At 48.3% G+C, this 16581-nt stretch overlaps 1 protein-coding gene across 1 annotated transcript in view; it reads left to right on the top strand.

Moving 5' to 3' along the window:
• The window catches only part of LOC147990596 (uncharacterized), a 62345-nt gene extending 46340 nt beyond the window's left edge, over positions 1–16005 (top strand). Inside the window, exons 3-4 of the mRNA XM_087538309.1 lie at positions 2583–3340; positions 15675–16005. Of these exons, the coding sequence (XP_087394435.1) occupies positions 2583–3340; positions 15675–16005 (1089 nt within the window). The remainder of the gene's footprint in view (positions 1–2582; positions 3341–15674) is intronic.
• Positions 16006–16581: the final 576 nt, after the last annotated feature.

Below are 16581 nucleotides of genomic sequence, written 5' to 3'. Positions count from 1 at the left end.
GCCCCGGAAATCCGGCCATTAGCCCGGACATCGGGCTCCTAGAGCGCATTTTGCGCGCGGTTCTGGACATCAGGTCCCGGATATCCGGCCCGAGCCCCGGATGTCCGACCCCTGGGATTTCAGCTTTTCCCATTTCACCGTTTTGTGCATAACTAATTCATCTGGAGTCCGATTTTCGCGTTCTTTAGCTCATTGAAAAGCTATTGACATCCCCCTTCCAATAAAATACTAACACTACCATTTGACTCCATCAAATTTTTGGAACTTTGGCATCTTTGCCTAGGGCTTCCACCACAACCTCCGCATAATCACCACCGACTTCCGCAACCTAACCAATTTTATGCCCCATTGCATTAGTGGTTGCTTGAGGAGTGATTTGAGTCTCCTAAGGTGTCTAGGCTACTTAGGGACGGTTTGCTTCTTCATGAACCACCACCATAACTCCCACATAGGCTTGCCCACCATAAACTTCCACCACCCCAACTTAACCCAATTTTGTTGTGTTGTGAGTTGTGTCTCCTAAGGTGTTTCGGCTACTTAGGGACCGTGCTTCCAACTCCGACACCGTGTATAGTACACCAACTTACCCTCCTTCTCCGCAATTGCGTACTCCACAACACATCATTGCCATTCCGCAATTCCATTGAGCTCCTGCTTCCACCATTTTGACATTTGATGTTTGAGATTTTGAGTTCACGGTTTTTCCGTTTCCTAAGGTGTTTCGGCTACTTAGGGACGAGTCTCCATCATCTTGGTATCTCCATCAAGATCACCGCCACTCATCATCACCAAGGACGGTAACCTCTATATCATCTCTGTATCATGATCATACCACCAGAACATCATACACATAGCATACTTGGGATAGAAAGTTATCCATTTTGCATCTTATAGGTTGTGCACAAGTGTCGTATCCGCCTATAGAGCAATCATGCTAGCGTCTCTCTTGAGTTGTGCAACACGAGCGTTTTCCGTGGATTCCACATTTTGTGCTCATCCTTGGTTGCACGACCCCATTTATCTATCCGTGTGTTTGTTTCCGTGTGCCACATATTGCTTTTGGTCTACTTGTTTCACTTGCGAATTTGTGAATATCTTTCAACATTATTGACTCTTGCTAACATTTTGCATTAAATTTTTGTGCCACTATCCTCACCGAGCTCCACCATAAGCCTTACTTGTGTAGGTGTGAGAAACCGACAAGAATTGGTACCAATTGTGCTATTTCCTTGTCCACATTGGAGTGATCATTGATCCACTTTCAACTTCGGTCAAGGTACATTTGGTATTCGTTCTTCTCTTTCTACCACTCACATTTTTCTCTTGGAGTGATGGATAGGCAAGGAATTTCATCTTCGGTCTACAACAACAACGACAAGTTCGATGCCACGCACAACTCCAACAACGCCAAGATGCAAGCTCAAATGGAGGAGATCAAAGCCCTCATCAAGTCCTACAAGCGGTCTTCCTCATCTTCGAGAAGACGCTCAGGAGCACAAGCCTCCGAGCTACCATCTTCGGCAAGGTCACATCAGCATCGACACCATCACCACCATGAACGTGAAGGTCAAGAGCTCAACACCAACAACCGCTCAACGACTTCACCATCTCCCTTGGCATCTTCGCCAAGCGACTTCAAGGCATCTTCGCCTTCGGATATATGGCATCTTCGCCAACAAGCACCCCAAGACTACGCTCAAGAGAAGCTCCCCAAGCTCAAGTCCGCGACTTCCACGAGCTACTACGACCTCGACACCGACCAGGAGATTCCTTTCTATGGGACTCTAGAACCCGAGGAGTATCTCGAGTGCGAACGTTTGATGGACGACTACCTCAAGCTACATCAAGTTCCTCCCGAAGATCAAGTGAAGTGCACCACAAGGAACTTCCACGACTACGCGTCCACATGGTGGCTTCACGCACCTTCGGAGACCTACGACATGAGTTGGCCCAAGACGAAGAGAGCTTTGCGGCGAGAGTTTGTGCCCCCAACCTACACGGAACAACTTCAACGCCAATTGGAGAACATCATCCAAGGATCCAAGTCCATCGACGAGTACTTCAAGGAGATGAAGAAAGCCTTGCGACGAGCCGGCGTGGACGACCCCATTTCGATGAAGTTCCACTTCATGATGGGATTACACAACGACATCTCCAAGACAATCTTCCTAAAGAACTACAAGTCCCTCGACGACAACTACATTGGTGCTCTCAAGGTGGAACAAGAGCTCATGAAGGCCAAAGCTTCTCCACCCCAAGCTCACTTCGCGACGACCAAGCTCCATAAGAACGAGCATGAGGATAGTACCACCAAGATGTCCAAGCCCGACGAGCTCCAAGGCGATGCTCCCAAGTTCGACTTCACCGCCATCCCTCTTTGTGGCATTGATGATGCCGAGTCTACTTTGACTCTTTTTCAAGATGGTGCGGCGACGAGTACGACTACGGAGACCTTCCAGGACCAAGCTTTGGAGGCGAGCGACAAGGTGGCGAGCAAGGATGATGCTTCCATCTTAGGAGGCGAGAGTGATGATGTGCCATCTTCGGCCTTCATCCACGATTACGACCACAACATGATTGAGCATGGAGACATTTGCACCAACATCTCTCTGACAACGACATGTGACGAGATGCCCCGATTGCCATGCGAGGAGAGCCACCACCACATGACTGACATGAGTGACTCCACCATACGTGACATTGAGAGCATTTCCTATGAGAGGATGAGTGTGACCACCACTAGCCCCACACTTGAGAGCATGCCACACATCCTATGTGAGGTTGAGAGCCATTTGAGTGACTCCACCAACCATATGAGTGAGAGCATCCGAGAGGGAGTGAGTGAGCCACAACACTTAGTGAGTGAGGTAGTTGACACGGCATGTGAGGCCACTTTGCTATCTAAGGACTTAACCTCTACTCCTAGTGTGTTTTCTTCTTTGGTGCCAGGTCTCCTACATGATGACACACCTATCCTCGACGATTCCATACCTCCAATGGGGATGACGATGGCCATGGTGGACGATGATGCACCCCCCACATGGTTCCATCAAGATGAAGTTGACCACGACTTGGTCTTCGACACCTCACCTACAACACATGAGCGATGCTCCCAAGGTAACATAGGTGATGGTGCTTCTCTTATCCCACTAGTGGACTATTTTACGAATGATTGCTTGCATGATGTTGACACACCTATACCCATGCTTCATGCTAGTGCGACTTCTTCATGTCATGACTTACCTATTTATGATGAATATGATGACGAGCATGTCGAGTTGCCTAGTTGTGATGTTATGCTCCATAGGATATCATGTGAAAATTCTTTTGGTCACATCATGTTTGACAATCCATTAACCTTGTCATATGCTATGACTGAGATATCCCATATTGCATCATTTCAATCTCAACACAGTAACTATGCATGCCCTGTTACAATAAATCCCATTTGCACTTATGGCATAGATGACGAGATGATGGTCATTGGCTTTTGTTTCTCTTGCGATGACATTGCCATGCTTCCTTTACATGATTTGCGCAATTCATCTACTATGCCATGCCATGATCACATTGTTCCAAATATGCATTGTTTGGGATGTTGTCAATCTTCTCCGTGTGATGTTTCCATTAATGCTCATGAGGAGACCCCCATAGTTTCCTCATACATATTAGGAGATTTTGATGCATTCCATACATTGCATGATTCTCATAATTGCTTGCACCATATGCATTCCATGAATAACAATGCTCTACATATTTCTTGTGATGCATTACACAATTTGAGTCTCCATTATGCTATACATAATAACAAACCTCTCATGATGGATGACATGTTTCTATATCACGCATCTCATTTATTTGAGCATTGGATATTTTGTGCTAACCAACACAAGCACGTATGCATCATGATGGATGATGTGTACATCTACAACGCACACACAATTTTCCCTTTGTCTTTGTTTTGTGTAGGTACTCACGTATACTCGTCAACCTCTCAATCCCACGAGTTGACGAAACGAGCTCTTGAGAGCAACGACGATTTGGGATCCCGTGGACTATCCTTACCACCGTTCTCTTCGCGCAACGACTACGCGCATCTTTTCTACTTGTCTCTCACATGGTTATGGGTTATTGTCCAATACATATCATATGCCCATCTTGCCATGTTCACTTTGCATGATATGCTTATTCCTATGCTTTTGCCATGCATTTGTGACCCATGCTTTGCTTTACACATGATGATTGATTCTCATACTTGTATGTGTATTTGCAAGCGTGGTGGAGATATTGTTTGTTATTGCCATGATTGCTTTGTGCCCCATTCCTATGATGATACTATGATCTTGCTTTGTGTTGAGTGCCACACTATGTTCACTACACCCTATGCACATTATGCTTGGATTGTCTTGCACTTGACCCATGTGTTTAGACACTTCATTTTATTTGGTCTTGTGAATGATTCATATGCCTACCATAGACCTTTCATTGAGCAATTTGTGAATGCTTGCTATGAACTTGAGGTAGATGCTTATTCTCTTGACACACATATTTGCATCTCTACCTCCCATTTACATGCTTGTCCCCATGATATCTTTGCTTGTGCTCGATTGATACACTTACATGCCATGTCACAATCCTTCGTCACACCATATGCTTTGCATGACGACGACACTTGTTTGGTGAATAACCTCTTGAATGCTTGGTTTTGCACTAACGCTAACCACATTTGTTTTTCCAAGTGTTTGTTGTCCTTAGTCCTTTTGAAGGAATCACAAGACGGTGCGACATTCGAGAGTGCCCATTTCGAGCTTCAAGATGACAAGTACTTGGTGAACGTCCACTTCTTCACGGCGAAGCCATCTCTTTCCCATGGTGATTTGGTTCTCGATCCGAGGTCGGATCTTTCCCAAGGGAGGGGAGATGATGGGGAGCATCCTATGGACATCACCATGTCAAGAGTTCGTTTGGCAAGTAACACATGCGACATCTACTTCACATACGCAAAGGTGAATCATCTCCTTTACACGTGCTCACTTGACCCCTTCGAGGATGGTATACTACTTGACACTTCTCCCGTGTGCATGCATAGGTATTGTCGGAGCTTCACGGATGTTGAGGAGGAGTGCAAGCGCTAAGGAACAACTACACCATCCGCGAGGGAAGCATGGAAGCGATGACGGAAGAAGACGGAGAAAAGCTCCCAGGCCCCGGACATCCAGCCTCGCCAGCCCGGACATCCGGCCGTTCCCGAGCCCCCGGACATCCGGCGACCAGCCCGGACATCCGGCGTGTCCCGAGCCCCCGGACATCCGGCCTCCTTCCCGGAAATGCGGACCCCGCCATTCCAGAGAGCAACAAGGTTGGACCCCGCCAGCCCGGACATCCGGCCCCAGCGCCCGGACATCCGGCGTCTCCGGAAGGCCCGGACATCCGCCCCCCTGCCTGCGTGCAGCGCATCTGGGCCATGGCCCATGTACCCCTTCACCCCTTAGAATATATATACTCCCCTCCACCTATGTTTTAGGGTTAGCAAAGGATTAGCTCATATGTGAGATAGAGCTTTGCTCATCCATTACGGATCTACTCCACGAGAGAGACCGTGGCCCCTCTACGGAGAAGATCACCTTGGATTCAAGACCCCTCACGGGAAGATCCCTTTGTGGATTCAAGACCTCCTCACGGAGAAGAACCAGTTACCTCTTGTATCGTCCGTTGTTGACTTTGGATCTTGTATCTTACCTTTGTGTTCATCGATCTAGCACAGGTGTGATCTATTCTTGTTGGTTGAGTGAGTTCTCTCGTGTTCTCCTCGTGTTTCCCCTCGTGTTCATCACGTTCTTTGTAGGGATCCGCTCCTTTCGTGAAAGATCGGACATCTAGGGTTCCACCCTACATCAAGGAGATATACATATCCGTATTGCCTAGCTTGCCTTCCACGCCAAGTAGAGTCCCATCTGGACATGGGACGAAGTCTTCAATCTTGTATCTTCATAATCCAACAGTCCGGCCAAAGGATATAATCCGGCTGTCCGGATACCCCCTAATCCAGGACTCCCTCAGTAGCCCCCGAACCAGGCTTCAATGACGATGAGTCCTGCACGCAGTGTTGTCTTCGGCATTGCAAGGCAGGTTCTTCTCCAAATTTTGAACGTTTGTTAAGCAGTGTCCGGTCCCATAAATGTTGAACCTCTTGGCTTCTGCGCCCAATAAGGGCTATCTCCCACGCGTTGAATGAATGCGAGGCGCCAGGGCGTTTTTACATTTGCCCCCCTAGCCAGATAAATAAATTGTCTATTAAAGGGATGGGGATTCTTAGATCCAATCCATACCATCCTCCCCCAGCGAGAATCCATCGGAGTGTGCTTTGGAAAAATCCACTCCAGCATGGCCGACCTCCGCAGCACCTCCTCCCGCCCCGTAGCCCTAAGCCCGGTGATTGGGAGAGGTGTTCAGTCCCACACAGTCGATTAGTCGAACTGCAGACCAAGGGATTTCTCCCTCCGGCGTATATGGTGCCCGTCCAAGCCAGGCTCGCCACCTACAATGGCGGGGAGCAAGCGGAGAGCTTCCCAAGCCCCTCTATGGGGGAGCGGGTATGCCTTGTCCCTTATTTATTGAGGGGACTCGGATTTCCGATTCATCCGTTCCTCCACGGGCTCCTGGAGTTTTACGGCCTCCAACTGCATAATTTCACCCCTGCTTCCATTTTACACATCGCCGGCTATGTTGCCCTCTGTGAGTTATTCCTGGGCTGCGAGGCTCATTTCGAGCTCTGGAAAAGGTTATTTTGCCTCGTCCCTCGCACATCGCCGTGGGCGGAGCCAAAATATGGCACATCGCCGAAACCGGATACCTATCCGATACTCCGAAGAAGACGTCCGAAGACTGGCCTTCGGAATGGTTTTATATGGAGGATGTCTGATGCGGAGCATCCCACGACCATCCCCATGGACGCCACCTCAACTATCCAAGCTCCAAGTGGACCAATGACAAGGGCTAGGGCACGTGCTATTCAATCCGAGGTGACATCACTCCTACTTGAGTTTTCTCCTTCTTCAAGTGAGATATGGCTATTGCCTAAGTCCGAGATACTATGTGTCATCAGGTACAACGCTCAAGACTCGGAGCCGAGGACTGTAGAAGAAGACACAGGCGTCAACACTCTGGACAGCCCGGAACTTCCAACCAGAGCCCGGAAGTTCTAGCCCCTGGAGCTTCCGGCCGACCGGAGCTTCCGGCCGCCGATGACTTCGACCAGCCCAGGCGTGCCAACTCTTGGGTTAGCCCGGACCACGTCCCGGACCTTCCGGCGCCCGGAACCTCTGGCCGGCCCGGACCTTCCGGCCCCCGGATGCCAGCACATCTCCTCCGCGCCAACTCGGACCCTCCCTGGAACCTCCGGCGCCCGGAACTTCCGGCCTAGCCCGGAAGTTCCGGCCCTGCCTGCGCGCAGCCACTTGGGCCGAGGCCCATGTACCCTTTCGTCACCTAGACTATATATACTCTATCCCGTACAACTTTCTAGGGTTAGCGTTGGTTTAGCTCATACGTAGAGATAGAGCTTCGCTCATCCATCCGGATCTACTCCACGAGAGAGACCGCGGCCCCTCTTCGGAGAAGATCCACTTGCATTCAAGACCTCCTGATAGAGGCAAAGGTGTCCCGATGTTTCGATGAGATGGTGGCTATCGTTTCTGGGGGAGTCGACCTTGACGATCCGACTACGGACATGCGAGACGTCGCGCCTTAACAATCGCTAAACCAACTTCCAAGGGGTTATTGACCACGCCGGAGCACGATCAACCTGACCACGAGGGTCTGTTTCCTGCAAGCAAACGAAGAACAAGCAAGAAACTGAGATTGCAATCTGGATATTGAGAATATAAGATGAAAGCTTTATTGATCAAGGTGAGGTTCTGTGATGTCTTGGTCTGGTCGTTGGACACAAACAAAGTATGAGAAGTTGCAGCTATGGCGAACTTTTAATCTAAACAAAACCCAAAGTCTAAATGACACCCTAAGGGATGTATATATGGAGGAAGAGGGGGGGGGAATTTCGTGGCCCTTGAGGGTGGGGTCTGAAACCAACCCTAACTCTTGTTTCCCCACACATACGGACTCTAAAAATAGCCTATAATTAAGTATTTCGAAATTACATGGGCCTGGCCTAATAATAAGGTGACGCAGCACCTAGAATAGCCTATGGACGAATATTATGAAGTGGCATCTTGTATATTTCGTCCAAGGCTTCATGCAATCCTTCTGGTGGCTTCAAAGTCCTGAAATCATCACTTGTAACTCTGTTCTTGATCCCCTTGCGCATGCCATCAACTCCATGCGTATTCTTGCTCCAATGTTCATCCTTCTCCAAGCTAGGCCCTTCATTTGTAAGCAAAACAAATGTATCCAATTTAGGCAGCATCATATTCTCATGAACATTAGAATCATTACCAAGAAATGAAAGTACCTGGTAATTTAATTGGCGTGCGCGAGCTCTAGTAATTGGTCCAGTATATGTAACAGTAGGGGATGTGGATGTAACAATGGTATCAATGTCCCCATCACCTCCTCGCGGAGAAGATCCCCCCGTGGATTCAAGACCTCCTCAGGGAGAAGAACCAGCTACCCTTTTGTATCGTCCTTAGTTTTCCGTGGATTCGTGTATCGTTCTATGTATTCGAGGATCTAGCGCATGTGTAACTTGTTCTTGTTGGTTGAGTGATTCTCTTGTGTTTCCCCTTGTGTTTCCCTCGTTCCCCACTCGTGTTCCTCGTGTTCTTCGCGGGATCTGCTCCTTTCGTGAAAGATCGGGCGATTAGGGTTCTACCCTACATCATCTTGGTATCTAGAGCAAGGTTGATCATGATTTCAGAGCCTCCCCATTGTGTTTCTAGCCTAATTTTGTTGTTTTTCATCCTAATCCGAAAATCCCCACCAAAAATAGCCCCAATTTTTTTTGTGATTTGTTCGTGTGTTGAGATTTTGTTGGTTTTGATCCGTGAATTTTGTGTGTGGCTCGTAGATCTAGCCTCCCCACTCTTCTTGTCCACCAATCTCTTCTTTTTCCCCTTTGGATTTGGGCTTTTCCCCAAGTTTTTCTGCCCAAATCCACGTTCTCCAAGTCTCTATTCTTGGCAGAATCCCGACCACCGGAACTTCCGGTCCAGCCCGAACATTCCGGCCCCCGGACCTTCCGGCCTTCCTCGGAACCTCCGGAGCCCGGACCCTCCGTCTTGCCCGGAACTTCCGGCTTCGGCAGAAAGTTCGCACTACTTCCACAACTCCGCCCAAATTCCACCAACTTTTGTTCCGGTAATCACCATATACCATATATACTTCTGCCTACCTCCACCACTTCCGCATAACTCACCATCTTTGGACTGTTTTGCTCTCCGACACAATTGCCACTTTGAGGTTTGAGAATTTGAGGTGCAGTACCGTATCCTTTTGTGTTTCGGCTATCTAGGTACGGTTCGACATCAACATCACCGCCGCTCATCTTCGCCACGGACGCGTCATCAACAATGACCACCTCAACTACGACTTGGTATTCATGCCACCATTTTGACACCATACCGGAAGCAAGACCAGTAACCTCATCTTGGTATTGGACATATCACTCTTGCCACTACAATGATAGCCATCATAGCCTTACTCCTTTGCGTTCAATACACATTGAGTCTAGCCATTGAGTATTGCCGGCAACGAGACTTGTGCACATTAGTGATCATACTTCCCATAGCATACATACATCATTGTTGCCTATATTGGTATCATCTCTTGTGTCACAAAGTTGTCATCGCATACTCACTTGCTATCTTGGTTCGTCAAGCATTGCATGAGAAAAGAGCTCAAACATCAAAGAGCCAACCAAGCTTTTAAGCAATGAGGAAAGATAAGCAATGAGCTTTTAAGCAAGAACCATAGCAACACCTTGCATTCAAAATATTTGGGATATAAGTCGTTGCATTTTTGCTAAGTAGGTTGTGCACAAGTTCTTGTATCCGCCTATCGTGCAATCATGCTAGCGCCTCTCTAGTGTTGTGCAACAAGAGCATTTTTGTGGATTCCACATTTTGGCTCACCCTTGGTTGCACAACCCCACTTATCTTTTTGCATGTGTGTTTCCGTGTACCTTATATGCTTGGTCTACTTGTTACATTGCATCTTGTGAATCTTTTCCAACATTATTGAATCTCACTTACAATTGCATCAAATTTCGTGCCACCATCCTAACCAAGCTCCACCAAAAGCTTTTACTTGTGTAGGTGTGAGAAACCGACAAGAACTCATACCAATTGTGCTATTTCCTTGTCCTACATTGGAGTGATCCTCGATCCACTTTCAACTTCGGTCAAGGTACATTTGGTACTCGTTCCTCTCTTTCTACCACTCACATTTGTCTTTGAATTATGGATAGGCCAAGTACTTCTACCAAGAGTCACCTCTTTGGTGCACAACGTGCTTTGCATCAAGAGCAACAAGCTATGAGTGAACGCATCGACAACCTTGCCGCCGACTTGCGACTTTCCGAGAAACGTACAAGGGACTACTTCGACCACAAGCTCGACAATCACAAGCAAGAGAATGACACAAGGATGGACGAGAATCGCGCTTTGTTGCTCAATCACTCTTCTTCCACTTCAAGAAGGAGTCCTTCAAGTCGCCATTCCGACTCAAGTACACCGACATCGAACACTCTTCGTCGAGCCACGCGCACCGACCGTCAAGCAAACCTCAATCCGCTTCGGGATACCGACTCTCAAGAGCGTCGACGACGTCAAGAACAAGAAGCCTTTGCGCTGGCAACGACAACAACGCCAACATGAAGAGGAAGAACGCGCGCATCTACACCAAAATGCACACGATGCCGAGGCTCAACGTCAAGCACAACAACTCCGTGATGCTCAAGAACTTGAGGCGCAACAAGCTCTACGCGATGCGATTCGAGCCGTTGCCGACCAAGGCCGACAAGCCCGTGAAGAAGAGGAAGCATATCGCGAAGAAATTCACGAGCGACGATTTCAAGCTCGCATGCATCATCTAGTGCCCCCTCGAGCTCGACGCGTTCCTCCAAAAGCTCGCCAAGACCATCAAGTTCATCAAGAGCATGAAAACAAAGGGAATCCTCCGCGACAAGAGCAACACGAGGTTGACTACCCTACGCATCAAGAGCACCACGAGTTGGACAATCATCTTCAACATGGGCGTCATCATCCCTGACCCCAACACAAGGAAGAGCAACGCTACGGCAAGCTCAAGTTCACCATGCCCAAGTTCAACGGAAGCAACGATCCCGAAGAATACCTTTCATGGGCATTGAAAGTTGACAAGATCTTTCATTTGCACAATTATGAAGAAGAGAAGAAGATCGCGATGGCATCCCTTGAGTTCCAAGACTACGTCCTCATTTGGTGGGAACAAGTCATTGAGCGCCGCGAGGAAAGAGGTGATCCACCCATCACTACTTGGGCACAAATGAAGGATGTCATGAGAGCACGCTTCGTGCCTAACTACTACAACCGCGACCTCTTCAAGAAACTCCAACAACTCAAGCAAGGAACCAAGAGCGTTGAAGAATACTACAAAGAGATGGAGATTGCAATGATAAGCGCCAATTTGATGGAAGATGATGACAAAACTATGGCACGTTTCTTGAATGGACTCAATCATCCTATCGAGAAGATCACCGACTTCCTACCATACTCAAATCTCATCGAGCTCGTACACCAAGCTACCAAAGCGGAACGCCAAGTGCAAGATGATTTCAAGTATGCCAAGTTCTCATCCAAGTCCTACGGCTTCTCCAATAACAAAGCTTCAATGACTCCAACACCGACTACAAGACCGTCTACATCCAACATCGACAAGTCGACTTCCAAGAAAGCTATGCCTACTACAAGCAACTTCAAGCCGAGAGCTTCATCATCATCAACCCCTACCGATGAGACCGTCAAGACGAGCTCCCTCAAGTGTTTCACTTCCGGAGGACGAGGCCACAAGTCCTATGAGTGCACCAACAAGCGCACCATGATCTTCAACGACGATGGCACTTATGATTCCATGAGCGGAGGAGAAATGGAAGCCCTTGAGCAAGTCGCCATGCACCGCCAAGTGAACAATGAAGAAGAACAAGTCTTTTGTGATGAAGACTCAAGCCCCGCACTTGTTGTCTCCAAAGTCTTGACTCTCCAACATCACCAAGATGAAGACCAAAGATGCACCATATTCCACACCAAGGCCGGCATCAATGGACGATTCGTCAAGGTCATCTTCGATGGAGGGAGTTGTCACAATCTTGCAAGTGAAGAACTTTGCTCCAAGCTCCGTTTGCCCAAGACGAAGCATCCACATCCATACAAAGTGCAATGGCTTAGTGACTCTGGCACTATCCAAGTCGAGCACCGAGTACAAGTCTCCTTCAAAATCGGCGCCTACGAAGACACCTTGGAATGCGACGTCATCCCAATGACTTTGCCATCTTATCCTCGGACGGCCATGGCAATTCGATAGAGGAGTCGTCCACAACGACCGAACGAACCACTACATCTTCAAGATGAAGGGCAAGGAGTACGTCCTCCGTCCAATGTCGCCAAGTCAAGTGATCTCCGACAAGCATACCACCCATCGTGGAGATCATAGTGAGAGAGCGAGCCACCAAAAAGAGAGTGAGCGCCACAAGCCAAATTCGAGTGCCTCCACGATGAGCGAAAACAAGAACCTAGTTCTATTTTCCACCAAACGTGAGATGAGAGAAGTGTGTGAGAACCCATCTAGTGTGCCACACTATGTCCTCGTGTGCAAGGACAATGCACCACAAACTAACACTTCTCACACTCTTCCTCTAGTGTTGTCTTCTCTTTTGCAGGAATTTCAAGATGTTTTCCCCGATGAGCTACCTCCAGGACCACCTCCACTTCGAGGCATTGAGCACCGCATCGACCTCATCCCCGGAGCGCCACTTCCAAACACAGCTCCCTACCGCATCAACCCCGAAGAAACCAAAGAAATTCAAAGGCAAGTAAAGCATCTCATAGACCATGGACATGTGCGTGAAAGTTTGAGCCCTTGTGCCGTACCGGTCATTCTTGTGCCAAAACGTGACGGTACCTTTCGCATGTGCTCCGATTGTAGACCTATCAATGCTTTCACCGTTCGTTATAGGTATCCCATTCCGCGCCTAGATGATATGCTTGATGAGCTTAGCGGTGCCACTATATTTTCTAAAATTGATCTTAAAAGTGGTTACTATCAAATCCGCATACAAGAGGGTGATGAACGGAAAACCGCCTTCAAAACCAAGTTTGGTTTGTATGAGTGGTTAGTCATGCCTATGGGTCTCTCGGAAGCACCGGGCACTTTTATGCGCCTTATGAATCATGTCTTTCGCCCTTACATTGGTATATTTCTTGTGGTTTACTTTGATGACATTCTTGTGTTTAGAAAATCTATCCAAGAGCATGTCACCCATGTCCGCACCATTTTGGAAACTCTTAGGAAAGAGTGTCTCTATGCTAATATGGAGAAATGCCTTTTTGGTGTTGATAAGCTCGTTTTCTTGGGTTTTGTGGTCTCTTCTAAGGGTGTTCATGTAGATGAGTCCAAGATCAATGCTATTAAGACTTGGCCGCAACCAACCAACTTGCATCAAGTTCGTAGTTTTCTTGGTCTTGCGGGTTTCTATCGTCGCTTTGTGAAGGATTTCAGCACCATTGCTTCGCCTTTGCATGCTTTGAGCAAGAAGAATGTGTCGTTTATTTGGGGACCATCCCAAGATACCGCATTCAATGAGCTTAAGAATTTGCTTACTCATGCTCCCGTGCTTGCTTTACCCAACTTCGACAAGCCTTTTGAAATTCATTGCGATGCTAGTGGTAATGGCATAGGAGGTGTGTTAATGCAAGAGAAGCGCCCCATAGCTTACTTTAGTGAGAAACTTTCCGGAGCGCAACTCAATTATCCCATCTATGACAAAGAGCTATATGCTTTAGTCCGCGTTTTGCATGAATGGGAACACTACCTTCATCCCCATGAGTTTATCATTCATACCGATCATGAGACTCTCAAGTATCTTAAGGGACAAACTAAGTTGAACAAGCGTCATGCTAAATGGAGTGAATTTATTGAGTCTTTTCCCTATGTCATCAAGTACATCAAGGGTAAAGAAAACATAGTAGCGAATGCTCTTTCCCGCATTTGCATGCTCGTCACGCAACTTGAGTTAGATGTCATTCGCTTCGAGCATATCAAAGACTTATATGAGCATGATACAACTTTTGCCATTCCTTATGCTAAGTGTTTTTTGAATACGTCTTGGGAACGCTATTACATGAAAAATGGCTACCTTATGAGAGCTAACAAACTTTGCATTCCCGAGTCCTCGCTTTGTTTGTTGCTTTTGCAGGAATCTCATGGAGGAGGCTTAATGGGACACTTCGGACAAGACAAGACGTTCTCCACGCTCTCGAAGAGCTACTTTTGGCCTAAGATGTTTCGGGATGTCAATCGTTTCACCAACCGGTGTTCTACATGTCGCAAAGCTAAGTCCAAAGCTCAATCTCATGGTCTCTATATGCCTTTACCTATTCCGTACCAACCTTGGGAAGACATTAGCATCGACTTTGTCCTTGGTTTGCCGAGAACTCGAAATGGGAAAGATTCTGTACTTGTCATTGTGGACCGTTTCTCAAAAATGGCATATTTTGTTCCTTGCCACAAGATAGACGATGCTTCACATGTTGCTAATCTCTTTTGTAGGGAAATTTTGCGTCTCCATGGTGTGCCAAAAACCATCGTCTCGGACCGCGACGTCAAGTTCCTTAGCTACTTTGGGAAGACCCTATGCGCCAAGCTCGGAATCAAGCTACTGTTCTCCACGGCTTACCATCCTCAAACCGACGGCCAAACGGAGGTGAAAAACCGCACACTGTCCGCTCTACTTCGAGTACTCATCAAGAAGAACATCAAGGAGTGGGAGGAGTGTGTACCCATCGCCGAGTTCGCCTACAATTGAGCAAGACAGTCAACAACCGGCAAGTCCCTTTCGAGGTCGTCTACGGATTCAACCCTTTGTCACCATTGGATATTCTACCTCTACCACTCCAAGAGCGAATCAATTTGGATGCAAGTGCAAGAGCGACCCATATCAAGAAGGTGCATGAAGATACAAGAAACACCATCGAGCGCCAAGTACAACGCCTTGTGACCAAGCTCAACGTCAACAAGCAACCTATGGTCTTCAACATTGGTGATCTCGTGTGGCTACACCTTCGCAAGGAGCGCTTTCCACAAGAACGCAAGTCTAAGCTTCGACCTCGAGCAGATGGACCCTTCAAGGTGCTCGCACGATACAACGACAATGCTTACAAGATCGACCTCCCGCGCGACAAATACAACATGAGCGACATCTTCAACATCAAAGATCTCTCTCCCTTCCATGGTGATGAAGAACTCGATCCGAGGACGGATCTTCCCCAAGGGAGGGGAGATGATGCGGAGCATCCCACGACCATCCCCTTGGACGCCACCTCAACTATCCAAGCTCCAAGTGGACCAATGACAAGGGCTAGGGCACGTGCTATTCAATTCGAGGTGACATCGCTCCTACTTGAGTTTTCTCCCTCTTCATGTGAGACATGGCTACTGCCTAAGTCCGAGATACTATGTGTCATCAGGTACAACGCTCAAGACACGGAGCCGAGGACTGTAGAAGAAGAGATAGGCGTCAACACTCTGGACAGCCCGGAACTTCCGGCCAGAGCCCGGAACTTCTGGCCCCAGGACCTTCCGGCCGACCCGGAGCTTCCGGCCGCCGATGACTTCGACCAGCCCAGGCGTGCCAACTCTCGGGTTAGCCCGGACCCCGTCCCGGACCTTCCGGCGCCCGGAACCTCTAGCCAGCCCAGGCCTTCCAGCCCCCGGATGCCAGCAAATCTCCTCCGCGCCAACTCTCTGGTTAGGCCGGACCCTCCCCGGAACCTCCGGCGCCCGGAACATCCGGCCTAGCCCGGAACTTCCGGCCCTCCCTGCGCGCAGCCACTTGGGCCGATGCCCGTGTACCCTTTCGTCTCCTATACTATATATACTCTATCCCGTAAAACTTTCTAGGGTTAGCGTTGGTTTCGCTAATACGTAGAGATAGAGCTTTGCTCATCCATCCGGATCTACTCCACGAGAGAGACCGTGGCCCCTCTTCGGAGAAGATCCACTTGGATTCAAGATCTCCTCGCGGAGAAGATCCCCCCGTGGATTCAAGACCTCCTCATGGAGAAGAACCGGCTACCCTTTTGTATCGTCCTTAGTTGTCTGTGGATTCATGTATCGTTCTATGTATTCAAGGATATAGCGCATGTGTAACTTGTTCTTGTTGGTTGAGTGATTCTCTTGTGTTTCCCCTTGTGTTTCCCTCGTTCCCCCCTCGTGTTCCTCGTGTTCTTTGCGGGATCTGCTCCTTTCATGAAAGATCGGGCGATTAGGGTTCTACCCTACATCATCTTGGTATCTAGAGCAAGGTTGATCACGATTTCGGAGCCTCCCCGTTGTGGTTCTAGCCTAATTTTGTTATTTTTCGTCCTAATCCGA

The sequence above is a fragment of the Triticum urartu genome, chromosome 1A (assembly GCF_056163025.1).
Source record: "Triticum urartu cultivar PI428250 chromosome 1A, HENAU_Tu73, whole genome shotgun sequence".
Lineage (NCBI taxonomy): Eukaryota > Viridiplantae > Streptophyta > Magnoliopsida > Poales > Poaceae > Triticum > Triticum urartu.
This window is presented reverse-complemented; position numbering and strand designations above follow the sequence as displayed.